This window comes from Cetorhinus maximus, chromosome 21 (genome assembly GCF_964194155.1).
Source record: "Cetorhinus maximus chromosome 21, sCetMax3.hap1.1, whole genome shotgun sequence".
Taxonomy (NCBI): domain Eukaryota; kingdom Metazoa; phylum Chordata; class Chondrichthyes; order Lamniformes; family Cetorhinidae; genus Cetorhinus; species Cetorhinus maximus.
Window position 1 is genome coordinate 4,805,385 of NC_135899.1, and position 22,777 is coordinate 4,828,161.

At 45.6% G+C, this 22,777-nt stretch overlaps 1 protein-coding gene across 1 annotated transcript; it reads left to right on the forward strand.

The window, feature by feature from the left end:
• Positions 1-568: 568 nt before the first annotated feature.
• On the forward strand, positions 569-22,103 carry LOC144695586 (guanylate-binding protein 1-like). Its single transcript, XM_078566478.1, has 8 exons — positions 569-768; positions 5,508-5,635; positions 11,278-11,387; positions 15,300-15,496; positions 18,213-18,455; positions 18,961-19,238; positions 21,262-21,474; positions 21,823-22,103. Exons 1-8 carry the CDS (start codon positions 576-578, stop codon positions 21,985-21,987), a joined length of 1,527 nt encoding a protein of 508 aa, XP_078422604.1. The 5' UTR covers positions 569-575; the 3' UTR covers positions 21,988-22,103.
• The last annotated feature ends 674 nt before the right edge of the window (positions 22,104-22,777 follow it).

The following is a 22,777-nucleotide window of genomic DNA, read 5'->3' on the forward strand; positions in this document are numbered from 1 at the left end:
ATTTTTACTTAGTTCTGTTGAAGGGTCATTCGGACTCGAAACGTTAACTGTGTTCCTCTCCGCAGATGCTGCCAGACTTGCTGAGTTTTTCCAGGTATTTTTGTTTTTGTCAAGAGTAAGGACCCTGGCTAATTTCATTACCTCTTCCTCCCAAAGTGTGCTGAAGGTTTGCCGTGGACAGAGGATCTGTAGGGAGCTAAGACTTTGTGTGTGGGAACAATGTAAGCTGTTTATCTTTAGATGAGGCACAGAATATATTGGGTAGAGTTTGAGAGATCAGCAAGCAGAGCACTGGAGCTAATGAAGCCTTAGGCTGTGTGAATTGGACATTGAATCTGTTTAAACACAGCCTGGAGAATAAGCCAAGCCTCCATCGCTGCTTTGGTTGAGACTAGCTGTCTCAGTACTGAGTGGGGATTGAAACTGGGATCTTCCTGTTCTGATTTGTGTCAGTGTGACACTGTCTTGGAGGTGAGAACAATTAGGGCAGCTTTTTAGAAACTTCTTTATCGGTCGATATGTTCGATGAAGAGCGCCAAGTAACTGCAGCATTTTTATTATTTCAGGTTGTTAAAATGAATTCTGACACCTACATGCAGAGTCCTGTGTGTCTGATTGAAAACACCCAGAAGGGGAAACTGGTGATCAATGAGGAAGCCCTGCAACTTCTCTCCAATATTAATGAGACGGTGGTGGTTGTATCTGTCGTGGGATTTTACAGGACTGGGAAGTCCTACTTGATGAACAGATTGGCAGGAAAGACTGACGGTGAGATTCATGGCCTGTTACTCGATGAGCTTTTGGTGACAATCTGAGGGGCGACTGTTGTGAGGGAGAGGGTACAGTGAGTTAGTGAACTGCTCAATGGATACTAGATAAACATGGGATCTTCCACTTCAGTCTTGATGGGCAAAATTGATCCCCTAGGCATGTGGTGAGGCTGTTGACCAATCACGTATGGTTACAGCATCCAAAAATTCTTCAGTTCCCATTCTATCACCAGAATTGTAACAGTATGACATCTCTCGTTTGCTATGATCCCTGTGATTGTGATGGGGGGAGCCATTTGCAGTTTGACTGGGCAATCTGATCCTGCTGGCAGTGTTGATGGGGGAGGAGTGGGGGTTCTGGAGTTTCACCTTGCCACAGTGTAAAGGTCATGGCTGCTCCAGCCGAAGATGTGGTGAAGTGGTCTACATATTAGTAGACTAGTAATCCAGCAGCCCAGGCTAATTCTCTGGGGGTGTGGGTTTGAATCCCACCACAGCATCTGGTAGAATTTAAATTCAATTACTTAAATCTGGAATTGAAAACGAGCCTCAGTAATGGTGACCATGAAACTATTGTCGATTGTTGTAAAAACCCATCTGGTTCACTAATGTCCTTTAGGGAGGGAAATCTGCCGTCCTTACCTGGTCTGGCCTACATGTGACTCCATCCCCACAGCAATGTGGTTGATTCTGAAGTGGCTGAGCAAGTCACTCAGTTCAAGGGCAATTAGGGATGGGCAACAAATGCTGGCCTTGCCAGTGATGCCCACATCCCATGAAAGAATACATTTTTAAAAAAATCAACGAATGGATAGATTTTGTGGGATTCAAGGTGATGTTTCCCTGAATGTAATTGATTCCCACTTGGAAGCTGATATTTCAGCATTTGTGGGCCTCATTTCCACCAAATGTTGCCTGTATCTTAAATGTAGTTAGAATTCTGGATAATAGAGGTGGAACTGCTGGGATTTTTTGCACTGATCCCGGTGATTTACTTTTCATCCTGCAACGGTTTCCTGGTGTTCACTGCTCTTGGTCCTCAGGTCTTAGTTCTCTGTCAATATGCCAGATCCACTGGAGCACAATATTAACCTGAGGCACCTCCAGAGGACTCCTTGATCAAACCTCGGCCGTCTCTGCTCCTCCATTTCTACTTGACCCTCTGATTTCACTGGACAATCTCCGGCTGTCAGATTATCGTAAAATCCCAATTGGATCAGCAATGTCCTTCAGGAACTCTTCTGCCCTTACACTATCTGATGTCCACATGACTCCAGTACCTCGCCAATGTAGCTGCTTCTTAGCTACCCTCTGAAGTGGCCTAGCCAACCGCTGAGGCGCAATAAATTCCAGACTTGCCAGCGATTCTCACATCCCCATAATGAATTGTCTCTGTGGTTTCTTCCTCTGCTCCTCTTGCATCCTCTGCTTTTGAGGAGCTCAGCTTGTTACACCTCTCTAGCCTCTTCTTCAATGCCCTGGATCTCTACAAGAGTGCAGGTGGTGGCATAGTGGTACTCCAGAGACCCAGGGTAATGCTCTGGGAATCCGGTTTCGAATCTACTCAGTAGTTAAGAAACAGCTACATTGACGAGGTACTGGAGTTCGATGGAGGAATTTGAATTCAATGAAAATCTGCAATTCAAAGTCTGATGATGACTACGAAACCATTGCTGATTGTTGTATAATCCCATCTGGTTCACTAAATCTGCTGTCCTTACCTGGTCTGATCTGACCCACAGCAGTGTGGTTGACTCTTAAAATGCCCCTGAACAAGGGTAATTAGGGATGGGCAATTAATGCTGGTCTAGCCAGTGATGCCCATATCCCATGAACGAATAAAAAAAAGTACCAAGATTCCTACTGAGATCATCATCACTGCTTTCCCCCCTCAGCCTCTGCACTGAGTGACTTCTCACCCTCGATGATTTTAACCTCCATGTCAACTCACCTTTCCTCCTGTCCTGTGAGTTCAATACGAAATAGGAGCAGAAGTAGACCATTCGGCCCCTCAAGCCTGCTCCACCATTCAATAAGATCATGACTGAAGTTCCACATTCCCATCTACCTCTGATAACTTTTGATTCCCTTGCCTAACAAGAATCTGTCTGCCTCTGCCTTAAAAATATTCAATGACCCCGCCTCCACTGCCTTCTGAGGTAGAGAGTTCCAAAGTCGCACAACCCTCTGAGAGAAAAAAAATTCTCCTCATCTCTGTCCTAAAAGGGCAATCCCTAAATTTAAAACAATGCCACCTAGTTCTGGACTTATCCACAATATGATACATCCTTTCCACGTCCACCTTGTCAAGGCTTTTCAGGATCTTGTATGCTTCAATCAAATCACTCCTCCCTCTTCTAAACATGGTTTTTTATTCATTCATGGGATGTGGGCGTTGCCGGCTGGGCCAACATTTATTGCTCATCCCTAGTTGCCCTTGAGAAGATGGTGGTGAGCTGCCTTCTTGAAATGGTGAGTGACTTGGAGGTGTTCCCATCTATCTGCTGCCCTTGACTGTCTAGGTGGTAGTGGTCGTGGGTTTGGAAGGTGCAGTCGAAGGAGGCTTGGTGAATTCCTGCAGTACATCTTGTAGATGGTGCACACTGCTGCTACTGTGCGTCGGTGGTGGAGGGAGTGAATGTTTGTGGAAGTGGTGCCAATCAAGTGGGCTGCTTTGTCCTGGATGGTGTCAAGCTCCCTGAGTGCTGTGGGAGCTGCACTCATCCAGGCAAGTGGGGAGTATTCCATCACACTCCTGGCTTGTGCCTTGTAGATGGTGGACAGGCTTTGGGGAGTCAGGAGGTGAGTTACTCGTTGCATGATTCCTAGCCTCTGACCTGCTCTTGTAGCCACAGTATTTATATGGCTTGTCCAGTTCAGTTTCTGGCCAATGGTAACCCCCAGGATGTTGATAGTGGGGGATTCAGTGATGGTAATGCCATTAAACATCAAGGGGCGATGGTTGGATTCTTTCTTGTTGGAGATGGTCATTGCCTGACACTTGAGCGGCGCAAATGTTACTTGCCAATTTTCAGCCCAAACCTGGATATTGTCCATGTCTTGCTTCATTTGGAAATGGACTGCTTTAGTATCTGGGGAGTCGCGAATGGTGTTGAACATTGTGCAATCATCAGCGAACATCCCCACTTCTGACCTTATGATGGAAGGAAGGTCATCAACGAAGCAGCTGAAGATGGTTGGGCCGAGGACACCATCCTGAGGAACTCCTGCAGTGATGTCCTGGAGCTGAGATGACTGACTTCCAAAACCACAACCATCTTCCTTTGTGCTCGGTATGAATCCAACCAGCGGAGAGTTTTTCCCTGATTCCCATTGAGTCCAGTTTTGCTAGGGCTCCTTGATGCCACACTCGGTCAAATGCTGCCTTGATGTCAAGGACAGTCACCCTCACCTCACCTCGGGAGTTCAGCTCTTTTGTTCATGTTTGAACCAAGGCTGTAATGAGGTCAGGAGCTGAGTGGCCCTGGTGGAACCCAGTGAACAGATTATTGCTAAGCAAGTGTCGCTTGATAGCTCTGTTGATGACCCCTTCCATTACTTTACTAATGATCAAGCCTAAACGGATGGGGCAGTAACTGGCCGCAGCAAAAGCTGGCCATGAAGTTCCCATAATGCATAGAGGAGTTTAACCCAAATACATTAACGAATCCAACACTAATGATGCATCCATGAAAAAGTTGCTAGCCAATATAGGAGAGAATCTCTCTCTTATCATTGTCGCATCACAGTAGGACTAATGAAACCATTCACCTCACCACACGGTGTGTTTGCAAATCTGGTTCAATAACAACTCTTTTTCATGAACACCACAGTCCCTTTAACACTTTCTCCTTCCCATGCCCCTGCCATTACGCCCCCCTCTACCCACCCCCCAGCCCCCACCCCCAACCCCCCCACCCCCACCCCAACCCACCCTGCTTCTGTGGTGTGCTGTGATGATAAATAAATTTAGGAGTAAAGAAGCTGCAGTTGTATAGAGCCTTGGTGAGACCTCACCTGGAGTGTTGTGTACAGTTTTGGTCCCTTTATCTAAGGAGGGATATACTTGCCATAGAGGGAGTGCAAGGGGTTTCACCAGATGAATCCCTGGGATGGCAGGATTATTTTATGAGGAGAGATTGGGGTCTGTATTCCCTAGAGTTTCCAAGAATGAGAGGTGACCTCATTGAAATGTACAAAATTCTTACAGGACGTGACAGGGTGGATGTAAATAAGAAGTTTCCCCTGGCTGGTGAGTCTAAAACCAGGGGACATCATCTCAGAATAAGGGGCAGGCCATTTAGGACTGAGATGAGGAGGAATTTCTTCACTCAGAGGATGGTGAATCTTTGGAATTCTTTATCCCAGAGGATTGTGGAAGCTCAGTCATTGAGTATGTTCAAGACAGAAACCCATAGATTTCTGGATACTAATGACATCGAGGGATATGGAGATAGTGAGGGGAAGTGGTGTTGAGGTAGATGATCAGCCATGATCTGTTAAAATAGCAGAGCAGGCTCGATGGGCTGAATGGCCTTCTCCTGTTCCTATGATGTGTGAGGTGGCTGAGTCTGGTTTAACATGACATTCATTTTCCGATGTGGAGAAAAATAAATGTTGGCAGCAAGTGAGACAGGTAGTTTGTAGTTAGTGACACTGTACAGGACCATTTATTCTAAATGGTTGAGAATCTCCCAACCTGTCAATTAATCTTTGTGATTGTAATTGTGGTACCAGGTTTCTCTCTCGGATCTACTGTCCAATCCCACACCAAAGGGATCTGGATGTGGTGTATGCCTCATCCTAAGAAGCACAATCACTGCTTGGTGCTCCTGGATACAGAAGGTCTGGGTGATATTGAGAAAGTAAGGAGATTTCATCATTTCCATTCAAAAGCTTTTAACTGGTGAACTAAGTGAGGTGATGAGGTAACTATATCTACACATCCACCTGACACAGGTGTCAGTCTTGGCTCAGTGAGTAACACTCTTTTTGTTGTGATATGTGCCTGCATGCATTGTAATGTAAAGGTGCTCAAGGATATAATTGTGGTAATCTGATGTGTATTATACCTTTAAGAAGAATGTTATAATAGAAGATCGCATGATCTTATTATCCAATGACAGAGTAGCGTGGGTTACCTCAGTGGTCTGTAGCCTGGAGTTAGTAGTCTAGAGTAAGATTCTGTAATGTAGAGACAGGGTTTGAGTTGAAAGCACACAAGTGTAGCTGCTGAGTTCCTTTGTAAAGAAATAGAATGTGTGCTACATAAGAATTGTCTACTGATCTGCTCTGTCTATGGTACCAACTTGCTCATCCCGAAACAAGCGTGTGACCTGGATCCATCAGTCTAACTGAACTCGTGACAAGGGTCCAACAAACTGGCGACAAGGTGAGAAAGCAAGAAAAAAACAAGGAAAGATGAGAAAAAAAAGCAAGAAAAAGTGAGGAAGGAAATCGAGTGAACCGAAATCGGGCCGTACCTCACACGATAATTGTAAATAGATTTTCTGTCCTAATCGTCGACACAGTCCCCTCAAAGTATGCCGCAGTTTGGAAGAGTCGATCCTTTTGACCCAATGGTGGACAATTGGTTTCATTACGTTGAACGCCTCACGTTCTTTTTCCAAGTTAATGACATTGTAGGGGAGGAGGAGAGGCTCGCGATCCTCCTATCTGCGTGTGGGAGTAAGGTTTATGGATTGATCCAAAGTTTAATGGCACCCCGTGCCCCGGATTGGAAAAGTTTTGATGATTTAGTGAACCTTGTGAAGAATCATTACCAGCCCAAACCCTCGGTACTGATGCAACGGTTCAATTTTAATTCAAGAACGAGAGCCCCATGGGAGACAGATGCTTATTATGTGGCAAGTCTGAAACAGTTAACAGGGTATTGTGAGTCTGGTACATCTATAAATGAAATGCTTAGAGAGCGTTTGGTGTGCGGTGTAAATAAAGATTCGATTCAGAAGAGATTACTCTCTGAAACAAGTTTGGATTTCGGAAGGCGCCTGGAAATATTACTGGCCATGGAAAGCACAGTGAGGAACTCTAAAGCCATACAGGAAGCGCAAAATGGCGCCGTAAGACCATAAGACATAGGAGCAGAAATTAGGCCATTCGGCCCATCGAGTCTGCTCTGCCATTCAATCATGGCTGATAAGTTTCTCAACCCCATTCTCCCGCCTTCTCCCTGTAACCTTTGATCCCCTTACCAATCAAGAACCTATCTATCTCGGTCCTCCACATTGGGTGGGGAACCCCTGCTAAAAAGGGCGTGAAATTGCACAGCTCTGATGAGAAGCAGGAAACAGCCACAGCTTTCAGACAAATAAAAAGAAATGACTGAGCAGCAAAAACATGGAATAATGTTAACAGGTGGAAGCAGATAACCTTGTACTGAATGGAAGGTTAAAAAAAATTGAATGTGTTTACTGTAATCGAAACGGACACCTCTTGAGACATTGTGAGGATAGAATCAGGCAGACTTTCAATCAAAAGAAAAAACCCCATGAGATTCATAACATAGGAGAGCCTAAAGTAACGGATTCAGATATTTATTCATTGCATAGTTTAAAGGTAGGAAGAATAGAACCAATCTATGTAACAGTGAGGGTGAATGATAGAGCTATCAGAATGGAGGTGGATACAGCAGCTTCCACTATGGTGATAGATGAGTATACCTTCAAATAGCTGAATCATGGGGAATGTAAATTAAATTTGAAAGAAATAGATGTCAAATTGAAAACTTACGCAGGAGAAGACACCAAGATTAAAGGCAAAAACAGGGTTACTGTGCAGTACGGAAGTCAATCAGTAAAATTACCCTTGATGGTGGTAGCAGGAGAGGGGCCAAACCTCCTTGGATGAAACTGGCTGAAAGAAATTAAATTGGATTGGGCTAAGACCTTCCAACTGGGAGCCAGTGGCTACCTGAGCTCTTATAAAAATACACCTCAGTTTTCCAAGATGAACTCAGGAAGATCCATGGGCTACAAGCAAACATTCATGTTGTTCCATACTCTACCCCCTCCGATTTATGAAGGCAAGACCAATGTCTTATGCTATGTGGGAAAAGGTAGATGCCGAATTGGATAGATTTGGGAAACTGGGAATATTACAACGTGTGCAGTTCTCGGAATGGGCAGCACCAGTAGTCCCCATACTTAAGTCTGACAAAAGTGTTAGAATTTGTGGAGACTACAAATTGACTGTCAATAAAGTGACGAAGTTGGACAGACGTCCTATACCAAAAATTGAAGAACCTGTTTGCTAAGCTGGCAGGTGGAACCGCCTACACGATGCTTGATATGAGCCATGCTTATCAACAATTGGAATTAGAGAAGGCCTCCCAGAAGTTTGTCACAATCAGTACACACACAGGGTTGTACCAATACACCCATTTGCCTTTTGGTGTAACGTCTGCATGTGCCATATTCCAGAGAACTATGGAAAGTTTACTGCAGGGACTGTCTCATGTTGTAGTTTATTTAGATGACGTTCTAGTGACAGGACTCACCGAAAAGGAGCATTTGGCAAACTCGGACAGTTTTGAAGCGTTTTTCACAGGTGGGAGTGTGCTTAAAGAAACAAAAATGCACCTTCCAAGCGAAAGAGGTAACCTATTTAGGTCACAGGGTAGATTCACAGGGCCTAGCCTGGCTGAAGAAAAAGTGAGAGCCGTTAGAGAGACCCCAGCACCAAGGAACACCCCTTTGAGCTCATACCTGGGGATGATCAATTACTATGGACGCTTTTTGCCTAATTTGTCGACAGAACTGGCATCGCTGTATTACCTACTCAAGAAAAATCATTGTTAGTCTTGGCAAACACCACAGAAAGACGCTTTCACAAAGGTGAGACAACTGTTACACTCATCCACCCTATGAGTACATTTTGACCAAAGAAACGAGTTCGTTTTGACATGTGAGACATCTCCTTATGGAGTGGGAGCAGTGCTCTCCCATCGAATGGACGATGGCTCAGAAAGGCCTATTGGATAAGTATCAAGAACATTCAACACAATGGAAAAGGGAGACTCACAGATAGAAAAAGAAGGCTTGAGAATCATCTTTGGTGTCAAGAAATGTCACCAGTGTGTACGCGGTCGTCATTTTACTATTGTTTTGGACCACAAAGCCTTTGCTAGGATTGTTCAGCAAGGACAAGGCTATACCATCCATAGACTCAGCAAGAATACAGAGATGGGCATTGATCCTGGCAGTGTATGAGTACACTTTCATCCACAGGCTCGGGATTGCAAACACTGATGCACTTAGTCATTTGCCGTTAAAGAAAATGATGAGGATGTTCCAGCTGCTCAAGAACTTGTTTTATTGTTGATTTTCTTGGATTCATCACCGGTATGTGCTAGACAGATTAGAGACCGGACAAGTCGAGACCCAATCTTATCCAAAGTTTGAGAACAAGTTCTTCACGGTTGGTCACAAGAACAGGAATCTGACAAAATGAAACGGTATTTTCACAGAAGATATGAGATAACCAGCCAGGATATCTTATTGTGGGGGGCTCGAGTGATTGTTTCTCCAAAAGGGCAAAAGCCTTTGTTAACTGAATTGCAGAGTGCACATCCAGGTATTTCCCGAATGAAGACCATAGCACACAGTTATCTATGGTGGCTTGGGATGGATGGAGAAATCGGGAGTTTAACGAAAAGTTGCATGCAGTGTCAGCAAGTGCAAAAGTTACCTCCAACAGCTCCGTTACACCTATGGTAGTGGCCAGGAAGGCCATGGGTGCAATTGCATATTGACTATATGGGACCTTATATGGGAACAATGTTTCTCCTTATTGTTGATGCTCACTCAAAATGGATGGACAGATATGAGGTAAAGTCACCAACATCTTTGGCTACAATAGCCAAGCCATGCCAAAGTTTCGCCATCAACGGACTACCAGAAGTGGTCGTATCAGATAACGGCACGGCATTTACGAGTGCTGAGTTTCAATGGTTTATCAGCCTCAACGGTATCACTCATGTAAAAACTTCACCATACCACCCTCCTTTGAATGGACTGGCTGAGCGAGCAGCTCAAATATTCAAAACTGATATGAAGAAATTAACTGGAGACTCCAGAGTGACCAAGTTAGCACGTTTCCTTTTCCACTTTAGAACCACCCCTCATACGACAGCAGGTGCCACACTTGCAGAATTGTCAATGAATCGCCATCTCAGAATGAGATTGAGCTTAGTAACGCCAAATTTAGTTGGAAAGGAGCCAGGGAAGTCAGAAAATTGTACATGATTGGCATTGTCCTGACAGAAAGTTCACCGTAGGAGAGGTGTTATATGTGAAACATTTGGTGAAGGACCTACGTGGTTATCAGGTGAAATATGTGCAGAGACTGGACCTCTTTCTTACCATGTGAAAGTAGAAGACCGAGTCATATAAGGAGGAGAGAAACAAAGTATCAGGAAATGATTCCTCCAATGTTTATGACTGCGTCAACGTCTCCTATAGAAAGAACTCAACTGAGTACAGATGTGTTTGAAGGATCGGCTGTATCTGCAAGAATTGAGGAAACAGATTTGCAGGTGCCCACCAAAGAACCTGATGTTCGGACAACACCAAGAAAGGAAGTTCCTGACAGAACATCTGAAGCTGTAGAGCTGAGGCGTTCTATACGCATAAGAAAAGCCCCAGAAAGACTGAATTTGTAAATTACTTATCTGTGTAGATAATTTGATATTTTGAGAAGAATTGTAATTGTAATTGTAAAATGTATTTCTGAGTAAAGGGGAAGGAATATGGTAATCTAATGTGTAATATACCTTTAAGAAGAATGTTATAATAGAAGATCGCATGATCTTATTATCCAATGACAGAGTAGCGCGGGCTACCTCAGTAGTCTGTAGTCTGTAGTTAGTAGCCTAGAGTAAGAATCTGTAATGTGGAGACAGGCACACAAGTGTAGCTGCTGAGTTCCTTTGTAAGTAAATAGAATGTGTTCTACATAAGAACTGTCTACTGACCTGCTCTGTCTATGATACCAGCTCGAGCATCCCGAAGCAAGCATGCTACCCGGATCCATGAGTCCAACTAAACTAATGACAAGGAACCAACAGTAATCCAGGCTGACACTCCAGTGCCGTACTGAGGGAGTGCTGCACTGTCGCACATGCTATCTTTCGGATGCGATCTTAAACTGAGGCTGCACCTGCCCTCTCAGGTAGACTTAAAGGATCCTGTGGCCACTATTTCCCTGGTGACCTAGGCCAAAATTTCTCCCTTAACCAATATCAATAATGCAGATTATCTAGTCATCTCCAACATTGCTGCCTGTGAGATCTTGCTGTGCACAATTTAGCCACCATGTTTCCCACATTACAACAGTGACTACATTTAGCTGTAAGGTGCGTTTGGGACACCCTGAGGTTGTGAAAGGTGCTATAGAAATGCATGTTTTTCATTCCTGTTTGTACAGTTCTTCATGTTATTGACAGTGAGATGAATGGTGTGTTTCTCATTATGTTCGTGTCCAACAGGGTGATCAGAAGAACGACTGCTGGATCTTCTCTCTGGCCGTGCTCCTGAGCAGCACGTTTGTGTACAACAGCATGGGAACCATTGACCAGTATGCGGTGGAGAAACTCCAGTATCTTTTTATCTTGTTCTAACTTTCAGGAGAAACGTCATCATTCAGAAAGTGGCGAGAATGAGAAACTCACTAACATGTGGAGCGGTAGAGATAAAAAGTGTCAATGCATTTAAGGGAGAAACAAGATAAGAAGATGAGTGGGAAAGGCAAAGCTTAAAGCTCCACAGTGTGGGAGGCAATCTGAACTGTGGGTTACTCCTCAACTTTCGGACTGACCGACTCCCTGTGGATCAGGTCAGTAACATTCCTCCCCAGTGATGGAGTTAGGAGAGAGACTTAATAAACTTGGGCCAGCTAGTGGCTTGTGCCTATAACTGCATGACAACAATCGATGGCAAAAGTTAAAGGGAAATGTCAACCTCGTAATTTACAGTAAATGTCAAAGAGTGTCCTGACCTTGGGGCATTTGGAAGTTGGATTTGTGAATGAGAAGTATGCTACTTCACACAACTGCTACAGCACTGAAGGAGGCCATTCGTGGTTCTCCAAAGGAGCAAATCACCCAGTTCCACTCCCCACCTTCTCCACATAATCCTGCACATTCTTCCTTTTCAGATAACAGTATAATTGCCTTTTGAACCCTGGGCAATTGACCCTGCCTCCACCACACTCTCAGACAGTGCATTCCAGACCCTAATCACTCGATTGACCTGGTCTCCACCACACTCTCAGGCAGTGCATTCCAGATCCTAACCACTCGATTGACCCTGTCTCCACCACACTCTCAGACAGTGCATTCCAGACCCAAACCACTCGATTGACCCTGTCTCCACCACACTCTCAGACAGTGCATTCCAGATCCTAACCACTCGATTGACCCTGTCTCCACCACACTCTCAGGCAGTGCATTCCAGATCCTAACCACTCTATTGACCCTGTCTCCCCCACACTCTCAGGCAGTGCATTCCAGACCCTAACCACTCGATTGATCCTGTCTCCACCACACTCTCAGGCAGTGCATTCCAGACCCTAACTACTGGATTGACCCTGTCTCCACCACACTCTCAGACAGTGAGTTCCAGATCCTAACCACTCGATTGACCCTGTCTCCACCACACTCTCAGACGTGCATTACAGATCCTAACCACTCGATTGGCCCTGTCTCCACCACACTCTCAGACAGTGCATTCCAGATCCTAACCACTCGATTGACCCTGTCTCCACCACATTCTCAGGCAGTGCATTCCAGACCCTAACCACTCGATTGACCCTATCTCCACCACACTCTCAGACAGTGCATTCCAGACCCAAACCACTCGATTGACCCTGTCTCCACCACACTCTCAGACAGTGCATTCCAGATCCTAACCACTCGATTGACCCTGCCTCCACCACACTCAGACAGTGCATTCCAGATCCTAACCACTCGATTGATCCTGTCTCCACCACACCCTCGGACAGTGCATTCCAGATCCTAACCTCTTGATTGACCCTGTCTCCACCACACTCTCAGGCAGTGCATTCCAGACCCTAACCACTCGATTGACCCTGTCTCCACCACACTCTTGGACAGTGAGTTCCAGATCCTAACCACTCGATTGACCCTGTCTCCACCACACTCTCAGGCAGTGCATTCCAGACCCTAACCACTCGATTGACCCTGTCTCCACCACACTCTCAGACAGTGAGTTCCAGATCCTAACCACTCGATTGGCCCTGTCTTCACCACACTCTCAGACAGTGCATTCCAGACCCTAACCACTCGATTGACCCTGTCTCCACCACACTCTCAGACAGTGCATTCCAGACCCCAACCACTCGATTGACCCTGTCTCCACCACACTCTCAGGCAGTGCATTCCAGACACTAACCACTCAATTGACCCTGTCTCCACCACACTCTCAGACAGTGAGTTCCAGATCCTAACCACTCGATTGGCCCTGTCTTCACCACACTCTCAGGCAGTGCATTCCAGACCCTAACCACTCGATTGACCCTGTCTCCACCACACTCTCAGACAGTGCATTCCAGACCCTAACCACTCGATTGACCCTGTCTCCACCACACTCTCAGACAGTGCATTCCAGATCCTAACCACTCGATTGACCCTGTCTCCACCACACTCTCAGACAGTACATTCCAGATCCTAACCACTCGACTGACCCTGTCTCCACCACACTCTCAGACAGTGCATTCCAGATCCTAACTACTTGCTGCATGGAGAGGGTTTTTCTCATATCACTTTTTCTCCTTGCCCTAGAATTTTAATAATCCAATAGAGGATGTAGTTTGTGGTTACAATCATGCAGTTCACCACTTTTGATCATCTGGAATCTTTGTAGGTTCCTCCTTCGTGTTTGGTGTTTGTATATTTTGTTGCTCTAAGTTGACAGACATGGTGGTTCCTTTCTTTCCTCTTGATTTGTTTCTATGTTTCAGTATTTGGATCTCCCTTTAGCTCTACCTTGTGTCTGGTCAGTTTCTCCTGTTAGGCTGTAACTTCTGGGCTCCCCAGCATCAGATTGCGGGGGGTGTAGGAAAGATGCACTGGGGAATCCCTCTCGGAACTGTACTGGTAAGGGTTTGCACGGCAGTTGCCCAGAAGTGCAAACTTCCTCTGGGCAATTGCCCTACTCCTGGAACCATCCGAAAATGCGGTTTCAATCGCAAACCTTGGATGATTCCCAATAACCATAGTTACCCAAAAAAAAGTTAGAATTAAATCCTTTTCTAACATCAGGGTAGCTGTTGTAAAGACCCAGACTCCCCACCTGCTCCTTAATGTCCGACCCCCCTCAACCCCCTCTTGAATGTTGGACCCTGCCCCATTCCCTCCCGAATGTCCAGCCCCCGCATCCCCTCCTGAATATCTGATCCCTCCCTAGCCCCCAGTCCTGCACAGGACTCGCCATAAGCCCCCAATCCCCCCAGGGGCTTCCCCCAACCCTGACTAACCACCCCCCATCATGGTATGCCCCCAGCCCCAAAACCCCCACGGGACTCCGCCCACAGAACCCCTCACCCAAGCCCCCAAGCTTCCCTGGGGGCCCGACTCTCACCCCCTACCCCTGAGGCACCGAGCTCCCCAACCCACAGGCCCAACCCGAAACCCCTACCCCCCACCCCTGAGGCACAACTAGACACTCACCCATTCCAAGTCCAACCCCACCCAAACCCCCATGCCTGACCCCCCCCCCTCAACCCCCAGAATGTCCGACCCTCCACCTCATCATGATGTCTGACACCCCCAGCCTCCCCTGATGTCCGACCAGCTCAACCCCCTCCCGATGTCTGAAACCCCCCACCGAATTTCCCATGCCCCCAGCCCCCCCTCGAAGTTCGACATCTCCCAGCCCCCCCAACACCCCGAACGTCCAACCCCCACCCCCTCCCAAGTGTCTGACTCCCCCACCCCCTCCTGATGTATGACACCCCCCCCCCAGAATGACCAACCATTCCCCATGTCCGAAAACGCACCCCCCACAAATCCTATCCACTTACCTTGGCGGCTAGTGCCGTAAAAAAGAGGTCATGTCCTCCTTCAATTCAACGGTGCTGGGTTGCGATGCTGGACTTCAGAGACAGGCGCACTGCCTGGATCTTGCCCACCCAAAGTCGGAAGGTCGGGTGAGACAGGCACCGAACCAATTTGGCGTAGGTAAGTGGGCACGGGGTGGCAATCTTTGTCTCTCAGCTGCTCTGTCGGCTCCACCTCCTCTTCAGTCAGTTCACCTGAATCTTCCCTTTCCCAACTGCAGACCTTTCACCCCCTGAAGCTCCACCAAGTTCCTCCCGATCTGATTTGTTCCACTTTCTGGAATTTGCTCCCTTGGAATAACAGGCGCCCGATCTCTGAGCCGACTTGTTATTTCAACAACAACTATTTGTCGGCAACCATCACCTACAGTGTTTTAAAGTAATTGTCTGGTGCAAAAGACTGTAGTCAGTCATTTCCTTAACAGAATGTAGTTTTATTTCCAATCTGACGGAGCTCATCAAGGTGAAGTCCAATGGAGGAGATGATGATGATGATGAAGAGCTAGAGTTATTGAAGATCTCTCCGGCCTTTGTTTGGGCAGTGCGGGATTTCACCCTGGAACTGAAAATCGATGGTCAGGATGTCACGGCAGATGACTATTTAAACTATGGGCTTCAACTCAAAAAAGGTAATTGCACAACTACAAATATCCAATATCTTTCACCCATGTGAGACTGTGTTAGACTTTATGCTATTGTGTTATCACCAGTACTTTCCACTCTGGGCCAAAACACTTCTAGAATGACACAGCTCAGGAAGAGACCAATCAGCCCATCATGCCTATGCTGCTTCTGTGACTGAGCTCTCCAACTAAGTTCCACTTCCTCTTTCCTATTTCCAGGGACCTGAAAATATCTCCACTTCAAATAGTTATCCAATTCCCTTTTGATCGAATCTGCATCCCTCAACCTTTTAGACACTGCATTCCAAATCATAAAAACTCATGGTGTAAAGAATATTCTCCTCATCTCCCCTCCAGTTCTGTTACTAATTACCCTAAGTCCGACCCATCTCCTGCACCTCTGCCCTCACACCTTTCTCTCCCTCCCAGAACCATGATAGGGTCCTCGTGGCCCTCACTTTTCATCCCACCAGCCTCCGACATTTCTGCCAACTCCAGCATGACGCCACCACCAAACACATCTTCCCTTCACCCCGCCTCCCCTCTGTCGGCATTCCGTAGGGACCGTTCCCTCCAGTACACCCATGTCCACTCCACCATCAGCTCAAATAACTCACCTCCCTCCCACGGCACCTTCCCATGCAATCGCAGAAGGTGCAACACCTGCCCCTTTACCACCTCCCTCCTCACCCTCCAAGGGCCCAAACACTCCTTTCAGGTGAAGCAGTGCTTCACTTGCACTTTCTTCAATTTAGTCTACTGCATTCGCTGCTCCCAATGCGGTTTCCTCTACATTGGAGAGACCAATCGCAGTCTGGGTGACCACTTTGCGGAACACCTTCCGTCTGTCCACAAGCATGACCCAGACCTCCCTGTCGCTTGCCATTACAATACACCACCCTGCTCTCATGCCCACATGTCCGTCCTTGGCCTGCTGCAATGTCCCAGTGAAGCTCAACGCAAACTGGAGGAATCGCACCTCATCTTTTGTTTCGGCACTTTACAGCCTTCCGGACTTAACATTGAGTTCAACACCTTCAGACCATGAACTCTCTCCTCCATCCTCACCCCCTTTATATCCCCTTTTTTCAATATTCATTCTCAGTTCATAATTTTTAAATTTTTATTTTTATCCACTTATTTTCATTTCTATTTTTATTTAAATTCATTTTTATTCATTGTTTTATCCTATTTTCTATCATTTTCCCACCACCGTCCCCTCCCCCCACCCCACTCCCACTAGGGCCATCTGTCACTGGTTACATGTTGTTCTTTCCAGAGTGCTTACCCTTGTCCTGCTATTATCACATTCTGCTTTCTTACCTTAATGCCACTATCAGCACCTCCTTTAGCCAGTATCGTTAATCATTAACAACCCTTTGCCCTTTTGTCCATGACATCTCTGGCAATCTCTCCTTTGCCCCCACCTATCACTGGCCTTCTGTCCAGCTTCACCTGCTCCTCCCACTTAAACAGTAAAAATGTCATTACATTTTACTTCTCTTTAGCTCTAAAGTGGAGTCATAAGGACTCGAAACGCTAACTCTGTTTTTTTTCTCCACAGATGCTGTTGGACCTGCTGAGTTTTTCCCGCATTTTCTGTTTTTGTTTCAGATTTCCAGCATCCGCAGCATTTTGCTTTTGCCTTATATTTGTGTTCTCTGGCCACTGAGCCTCTTGCCAGTGTCTCTTTACTCGATCAAAATCCCCTCATTGTTTTATTAAATTTCCCCATTGCTTTATGTGCTCTAATGAGATCAATTCCAGCCTCCCCAGGTAACTGAAGTCCCACATCTCTGGTACCATACTAGTAAATCTACTCAGCATCCTCTCTAACTCTCGACTGCCTAACAGGACTCCTATTGGACTTGGAGCGGGTGCAGCTCAGATTCACCGGAATGATACCAGGGCTAAAAGGGCTGAATATTGAGGACAGGTCACATAAACTTGCCCCGTATTCCTGTGCATTTAGAAAGTTGAGTGGAGATCTAGCTGAGGTCTTCAAAGTGATGAAGGGATTCAGTCGGATATATAGAAAGAAACTATTTCCTCTGCTGGAGGAATCCAGAGCAGGGATTATCAACAATCTTAAAGTGAGAGTCAGTTATTCAGGAGTGAGCTCAGAAGGCAGTTTTTTATACAAAGGGTGGTGAAAATGACTAACTCTCCTCAAAAATTAAGGGTAAATTAAAATTTTCCAAGATTGAGATGGATGGAATATTGTTGGTATCAAGGGATTTTTAAAAAAAAAATTCATTCATGGAATGTGAGTGTCACTGGCTAGGCCAACATTTATTACCCATCCCTTGTTCATAAGGGCATTTCAGAGTCAACCACATTGCTGTGGGTCTGGAGCCACATGTAGGCCAGACTGGGTAATGACAGCAGATTTCCTTCCCTAAAGGACATTAGTGACCTTAGTGAGTTTTTAAAATAACAAAAAACGACAATGGTTTTACACTCATCATCAGACTTTTATCAAATTCACATTTCACCACCTGTCATGAGATTTGAACTCCTGTCTCTGAAGTATTACCCTGGGTCTCTGGAATATTACTGCAGTGACACCACTCTGCCACCCTCTCCCCTTAGATGTGGCTATGGAATAAAGAGGAGGAAATAGATTTAAAGTACTCCAGGGCTTTTAATTCATGTTATTCTGAACTCTCGTACTGGCAGCCAAAGTGGATTTGGTTTTGTTTTCTCTTTCTACCGCATTCAGGTATCTCGAGAAAAGTGATGGAATACAACCAGCCCCGTGAGTGTATCAGGAACTATTTCAGGTCTCGCAAATGTTTTGTTTTTGTTCAGCCAACGGCCAGTTCGAATCTAAACCAGGTGGAAAAGCTCCCGGAAAGTCAGCTTAACCCCAAATTTGTTGACATGTGCCATGAGTTCTACCAGTACATCCACCTTGAATCGCAGCCTAAGACAATCAAAGGTGGTCACAGGATCAATGGTAGAAGTAAGTGCATCACAGTTGGACAAGTATGTGTGTCAGCTCATTGAAGTGTTGATGGCTGTTGTTATATACAACAAACTCTCTAATGGCTCTGACACTGAAGTGCTGAGTCTAACCAGGTCTCTCTTTTCTCCTCTCTAAGTTTGCTGCTCATCGAGATGAGGGATGTTAGTAGTGAGAAAAGAGACACTTTCCAATTCAGGCACTCAGTTTCCCACCTGAGTGTTCACATCGAACACTTCCAGGTCACCAATAAATGAACTGAGGCTCCTTCATTGACGTGTTTCAGTCAAAACCTCATAATGTTGATTCTTATTACACACTGTGGCAATTTCCAGTTTTACATCCTGAGTCTAGCTTTAGTCTCTGAATAACATTAGCATTTTAATAGCAGTCAGTGCTGGATTGGAGTTGGTGTTCTTGAGAGTGCCAACCTCACTAAGAGGATTTGATCCTCCATATTTACAAATGTTCTGTAATGAACTGTTTGTTCTGTCCTTTGTTGCAGAGTTGGCAATCTTAGCTAAAACCTACGTTGAAACTATTGCCAGTGGGATGGTACCTTGCATAGAGGATGCTGTTAGCAGCATGGCTAAGATTGAAAATACAGCTGCCCTCAAAGATGGCCTCGCTCACTACAAACAACAGATGGACCTGATGGTGAAGATACCAACTGAAACTGAAGAGCTGGCAAAGATGCACACACAGTGTCAGAAAGAGGCCTTTGACCTCTTCATGAGGAGGTCCTTCAATGACCAAGATCAGGCTTATTACAAGCAGATGGTGGTGAGGGTCTAAACCACGTTTCAAAAATAAAATGAGGACATTAAAATAAGCATGGAATTGGAATGGCCATTTTAAAGACCTGCCTCTCCCACAGACCTTGTGCAAACAACTTTAGCATGGACTCTTACCTTGACCTTTTCATCTCACGATCAAAACGCTCCCTGATTCCCTAAAGATGATCAAATAGTCATTCATCCTTACATTTTGCACTGCTCAGGCCTGACTTGTTGTTTTTCTAGACAATCTTTACCCCGACTGACATTCCCCTCACACCACACCCCCCCCACCACCCCCCCGCCGAAATGCCCTCCCCTCCCCATTGCCCCAACACCATCCCCACACACAAACAGCACACGATTGTCTATCCTTGGGGTTAGGGTGCAGTCACATAATGATTATGGCCGGGATGTTCCACCCGATCGAAAGTCAATGGGCTTTTGCCTGGCCTGCCACACCCCCCACGGAGATTCCTGCTCTGGCAGGGCCAGGAAATCCTGCCCCATGTTACTGGACTAGTAAATCATAAATCAAAGTATTGAGTATAGGAGTTGGGATGTTATGGTGAGGTTGCATAGGACATTGGTGAGGCCAACTTTGGAGTATTGTGTGTAGTTCTGGTCGTCTAACTACAGGAAGGATATCAGTAAGATTGAGAGAGTGCAGAGAAGATTTACTAGGATGTTGCCGGGTCTTAAGGAGTTGAGTTACAGGGAACGATTAAACAGGTTAAGACTACCTTGGAGTGTAGAAGAATGAGGGGAGATTTGAATGAAGTTTACAAAATTATGAGGGGTATAGACAGAGTAAATGCGAGTAGGCTCTTTCCACTTAGAATAGGAGAGATAAACACGAGAGGACATGGCTTTAGGGTGAAAGGGGAAAGGTTTAGGGGGAACATTAGGGGGAACTTCTTCACTCAGAGAGTGGTGAGAGTGTGGAACGAGCTACCATCTGACGTCGTAAATGCAGGCTCACTCTTAAGTTTTAAGAATAAATTGGATAGATACATGGATGGGAGAGGTCTGGAAGATTATGGACGAGCTGCAGGTCAATGAGACTAATGGAATAATATTTTGGCACAGACTAGAAGGGCCGAATTGCCTGTTTTCTGTGCTGTAGTGTTCTATGGTTCTATGGTTCTAGTAATCCAGAGGCCTGTGGTAATGATCTGGAGAGTTAAGTTCAAATCGCACCATGGCAGCGGGCGGGGGGGGGGGGGGATTTAAATTCAATTCACTGGAGAAATCTGACATTTTTCTCTTAAAAAATAACTAGTATCAGTAATGGTGACCATGTCGCAAGGGGGGTGCAAATGGCACAACTAAAGAAATAAAAGATGTGTCGGAGGAGGTGTTCATCTCGCGCCCCCGTCTCCCCAACACCATTTTCCCCTGGCTCTGCACTTAGTTAACCTGCCATTTGTCTAACTTCTTCCAGTTCTGATGAAAGTTCATTAACCTGACATATTTACATCATGTAACCAGCCATCCTATTCCTAACCCAAAATTAATCCACCTTGTCAGCTTCCACCAAATTTAATTCCAGACCTGCATTTACAATTGGTTTCTGCTTTGCAAATTTCCACCTGTTTTTCCACGGGTTTATCTATCACTAACGTAGTGATTTGTACATTATATTTTGTAAACTAGCACGGCCAACAGCTGAGATGATTCCATAGCTGGCCTAACTACCTCCTGCTTTCCTTTCAAACAGGTTACAGAGTATCACCTTCTCCATTTGTAATTGGTCTATTCGTTGATTGCACTTGCCTCTCCTCCTTCCCCCCCAACCCACCCATGACCAATATATGCTTATTTTGTTCATGTTGAATATGTTTAATGTCTGATTATGCTATATTGTTCTCGCTAGAGATGTTTACTGCCCTGCAATGTATTTCTCAGCATTCACTGTTTTTAACAATGTTCTGAGTATTTTCAGGCTAACTTGACACAGCCAATCAGATACTTGCTCCAATGTTGTCACCAGGCCTGGTTACACGATCTGGATTTTCTGTCATTGTCAGGCCGATGTGCAAACACATTATTTGGAGCTTTGTGGCAAGAATGAAGCTGCTTCCATGGAGGCGTGCACCAACCTGCTGGAGATCCTGTCCTCCAAGATAGAGGAGAAAATGCGAGAGGGACTTTATGCTCAGTCCGGTGGCTATCGACTGTATGAAGAGGATCGCCAGAAGATGATTCTGAAATTCCACTCCACCCCTGGAAAGGGGAATAAGGTAAATATTTCTCACCCATTTGGCCAAGCTTTCAGCAGGGAATCGATTGCAATTTTACGCGAAACGAAACCCTCCCCAAATTACCTTCATCGTGTCTCCATCGTGCCTCTCCTCAGCAATAAACCAGTGAGCACTCCTGCCCCAACAGTACAACAGGTTTACAGAGTAATGGACTAGAGGACTCCTGCTCCAACATGTAGATCAGATTTAATTCTCAGTAATAAGTCAGTGAGCACTCCTGCGCCAACATGTCTTTTTGTCAGTGTTAAAGCAGTGTGAAGTCCTGCCCAAATGTATTTGCCTTCTCGCTATTTCTTTAATTGTATTTTAAATCCCCCACTCCCACAGGCCGAAGGCGCCTTGAACAAGTTCATAAAACGCAAAACTCCGGAAGCTGACTCCGTGCTACAGGCTGACAAGAAGCTGACAGACAAGGATAAGGAACTGGCAGGTAAGCTAGTTCCAGTAACTTTGTTGGTGGAAGGAAGAAAAGGCTTAAGTGGAAAGGCTTAAGTGGAAAGGAATTTAATGCGCAGGAGCTGCAGCTGTACAAGAGAGAGATGGAAAGGCAGTAGAGTTAATGACAATGTGAAGATTAGCAATGCTCGAAGTGCACAACAGCTTAACACAGAATGAGAAGGTAAAAAATGTAGGTACACAAGAAATAGGAGCAGGAGTAGGCCATTCAGCCCCTCGACTCTGCTCCACCATTCAATAGGATCACAGCTGATCTGATTGTGGCCTTAACACCACTTTCCTCCCTGTCCTCCAAAACCCTTGACTATCTTGTCAGTCAAAAATTTGTCTGACTCAGCCTTGAATATATTCAGTGATGCAGCCCCCACTGCTTTCTGGGGAAGAGAATTCCTAAGATTAATGAACATCAGAGTGAAGAAATTCCTTCTCTTCTCTACCTTAAATGGGATTAAAAACTGTGTCCCCTAGTTTTAGATTCCTGCATGAGGGGAAACATCTTCTCAGCATCTACCCTACCAATCTCCCCCCTCAGAAACATTTTATTTCAATAAGATCACTTCTCATGCTTCTTAACTGCAATGCGTATAGACCCAACCTGGTCTACCTTTCCTCATAAGACAACTCCTTTGTCCCAGGAATCAGTCTAGTGGACCTTCACTGAACTGCTTCCATTGCAAGTATATCTCTTTTTAAGTAAGGAGAACAAAACTGTACACAGTACTCTAGATGCAGTTGCACCAATACCCTGTACAGTTATAGCAAAACTTCCCTACATTTGCCTTCCTAATTACTTGCTGGACCTGCATGTTAAATTTTTGTGATTCAT